The sequence below is a fragment of the Tupaia chinensis genome, unplaced genomic scaffold, assembly GCF_000334495.1.
Source record: "Tupaia chinensis unplaced genomic scaffold, TupChi_1.0 Scaffold139785_1, whole genome shotgun sequence".
NCBI classification, from domain to species: Eukaryota; Metazoa; Chordata; class Mammalia; order Scandentia; family Tupaiidae; genus Tupaia; species Tupaia belangeri.
In genome coordinates, this window is record NW_006199665.1 from 196,397 (window position 1) to 199,587 (window position 3,191).

The following is a 3,191-nucleotide window of genomic DNA, read 5'->3' on the forward strand; positions in this document are numbered from 1 at the left end:
TGGGACGCGACCCGCAGTCGACTACATGAGAGTCCAGTGACATAGCCATTACACTAACTGCTGGTCCCTTAATTGTATTTATAACTATTATTTTTTAAAATTTGCTATTGGGCACATGTGCTCACCAGAGAGACAGAGAGGCAGAGAGAGAGAGAGAATGAGAGTGAGACAGAGAAAGTGAAAAAGCAAGCTGCCAGGTCCAGGACTTGAACTACAGTCTGTCATATGGGAGTCCAGCATCTTAACCACCACACCATTCGCTAGCCTTTGCTATTTGTTTTTAATTTATTTTTTTAAGGTTTATAACACAGAGTATGTGCAATCACCAGAGAGAAAAAAAGAGAGAGGGAAAGTGAGAAATCACCCTGCCAGGGGGATGGCTACACCACAGTCACTTCACCTCCACTCTTCTGGGATTTTGGAACACACGCACATTGCTTAAGCTGCCAGGTCTGGAACTCAAACTATAGTCCACCATGTGGGAATCCAACGCCTTAACCACAACACCATCTGTGGTCCCAATGCTAGCTATTATTATGTATCAAGAGTTGGCTCTTGGGCAGATCTAGGTTTGGTGGAAGCTTGTTGAGCTTCCTCCATGCCTTAGCTGACCTGTCCCTGTCACACCTCGCCCTAGGCATAACCTCCATGCAGGGAGCCAATCGTTCAGCGGTGACTGAATTCATCCTCATCGGCTTCTCCACCTTCCCCCACCTTCAGTTTTTGCGCCCTCTCCATCTCCGAGATCCTCTACACCTTCGCCATCATCCCGCGCATGCTCGCTGACCTGCTGTCCACCCACCGCTCCATCGCCTTCCTGGCCTGTGCCAGCCAGATGTTCTTCTCCTTCACCTTTGGCTTCACCCACTCCTTCCTGCTCACCGTCATGGGCTACGACCGCTACGTGGCCATCTGCCACCCCCTGCGCTACAACGTGCTCATGAGTCCCCGGGGCTGTGCCTGCCTGGTGGGCTGGTCCTGGGCTGGTGGCGCAGTCATGGGGATGGTGGTGACCACCGCCATTTTCCACCTCACCTTCTGTGGACCCAACAAGATCCACCATTTTGCTTGCCATGTCCCACCTCTGTTGAAGTTGGCCTGTGGAGATGATGTACCTGTGGTGGCCAAAGGTGTGGGCTTGGTGTGTATCACGGCCCTGCTGGGCTGCTGTGTCCTCATCCTCCTGTCCTATGCCTTCATTGTGGCCGCCATCTTGAAGATCCCATCAGCTGAGGGTCGGCACAAGGCCTTCTCCACTTGTGCGTCCCACCTCACCGTGGTGGTCGTGCACTATGGCTTCGCCTCTGTCATCTACCTCAAGCCCAAGGGTCCCCAGTCTATGGAAGGAGACACCTTGATGGGCATTACCTACACCGTCCTCACACCCTTCCTCAGCCCCATCATCTTCAGCCTCAGGAACAAGGAGCTAAAGAACGCCATCAAGAAGACCTTCTTCAACAAACTCTCCCCAGAAAAAATGTGACCATCTGGGAGGAAATTCTTAGGAGCCACAAAACTGGGTTACCAGATGCTAGTGTTAGAAATGAGACTCCATAGGGGCCAGCAGGTGGCTTGGAGATTAGAGCAGCTGGATCCCACTTGGCTGACTTTATGGTTCAAGTCCTGCACCCAGTGGTTTGAAAATCACACCGGGTGCAAGTGTGTGTGTGCCCCAAATCAAGAGGAGAATGGAGGAAAAGGGTTTGTAGTGTGACCATCCCCTGGATGTGATTTCTCTCTCTCTCACTCTGGCAAGCACATTTACCCTAAAAAAATAAAAAAAGTACTCCTTGAACATGTAATAACCTATAGTTTTCTGATGCTTTAAGGTCTCCAATGACCCTCATAGATGACATCCATGTGTACATACAAGGGTTAATCAACATCATGGATGGATTTGGGGGTGGAAGATTGTGTGAACTGATACCACAGAGAAAATCAGATTTGGTGATTTCTGGGCCAGCAGGTGGCATAGTGGTTAAGGCGCTGGACTCCTACATGTCCGAAATCCCCAGAGGAGAATGGAGGAGAAAGGGATTGCAGCATCACCATTCTCTTTCTGTCTCTCTGTCTCTCTCTGTCTCTCTAGCAAGCATACATGCCTTACAGCAAAAATATCTCTCCAAAAAATAAAAAAGGATTGATGGGACTAGCATAATAATAATAATATTTATGGGGCCGGCAGGTGGTGTGGTGGTTGGGGCACTGGACTCCCACATGGGTGACCATGGTTTGAGACCCAGACTCGGCAGCTTGTTTTCTCACTTTCTCCTCTCTCTCTGCCTCTCTCTGGTCAAATTGAAAAATAATAATAATAAATCAAACTAAATTAAAAAAGAATTCTTAAAAACAAAAAAAAGTAGGGACCAGCACTTAGTGTAATGACTATGTCACTGGACTCCCACATAGTCAACTGTGGTTCAAGTCCTGGGCCTGGTGGCTTAAATTCACGCCAGGTGTGTTTGCGTGCATGCCCAAGATCCTGAGAGGAGAATGGAGAAGGGATTGCGGTGTGGCTATCCCCCCTGGGGGGTGATTTCTTGCTTCTGTCTCTCTGTCTCTCTCTGTCTTTCTGGCGAGTACACGCGCCCTATAGCAAAAACCTCTCCAAAAAAAAAAAAGAAAGAAAGGAAAATGTGATTATTAGACAATAACCACACAAATTAAGACAGGAAACATTGTAAGGAAAGCTCTGAGGGAAAGGAAGAAGTGGCCATGAGAATTTGGAATAGGGGCACTGACCCAGAGTGGCAGCCTTCTTGGGAAGGTGACTCTTAGGCCAGACCTAAAGGAATTGTGGGAGTCGGCAGTGACAGGTGTTCCAAGGTGAGGTAAGAGCAGGTACAAGGCCGCTGAGGTCCAAGTGTGCTTGGTTTACTACAGGAATAGCAGGGATGCTGGTGTGGCTGGTGTGGCTGGTGAGCTGGGAGGGCTGAGGATGAGCTGGGGATGAGGCAGGGACCACCACGTGGCCTCAGGAGTCGCACTAGAGTTTATATGACAACCTAAGAGAAATGGAAGAGGAGGTTTTTCCCTCTGGGGCCAGCAGGTGGCGTGGTGGTTAAGGTGTTGGGCTCCTACATGGCTGACCATGGTTTGAGTCCTGGCTTTCTCACTTTCTCACTTTCCCTCTCTCTCTCTCTCTCTCTCTCTCTGGTGAGCGCACATGTCCTGTGGAAGTTTTTTTTTTT

At 49.4% G+C, this 3,191-nt stretch overlaps 2 protein-coding genes across 2 annotated transcripts in view; one reads left to right on the top strand and one right to left on the bottom strand.

The window, feature by feature from the left end:
• The first annotated feature begins 648 nt into the window (after nt 1-648).
• Nucleotides 649-1,483, top strand: LOC102467987 (olfactory receptor 10H1). Its single transcript, XM_014593162.2, is given in 2 exon segments — nt 649-719; nt 721-1,483. Coding segments are annotated over 2 exon segments (834 nt in total).
• A 1,291-nt stretch (nt 1,484-2,774) lies between these two features.
• Nucleotides 2,775-3,191, bottom strand: part of LOC102468407 (olfactory receptor 10H1-like) — a 6,099-nt gene continuing 5,682 nt past the window's right edge. The window contains 1 exon segment of the mRNA XM_014593163.2: nt 2,775-2,785. Within this exon segment, the coding sequence (XP_014448649.1) occupies nt 2,775-2,785 (11 nt within the window).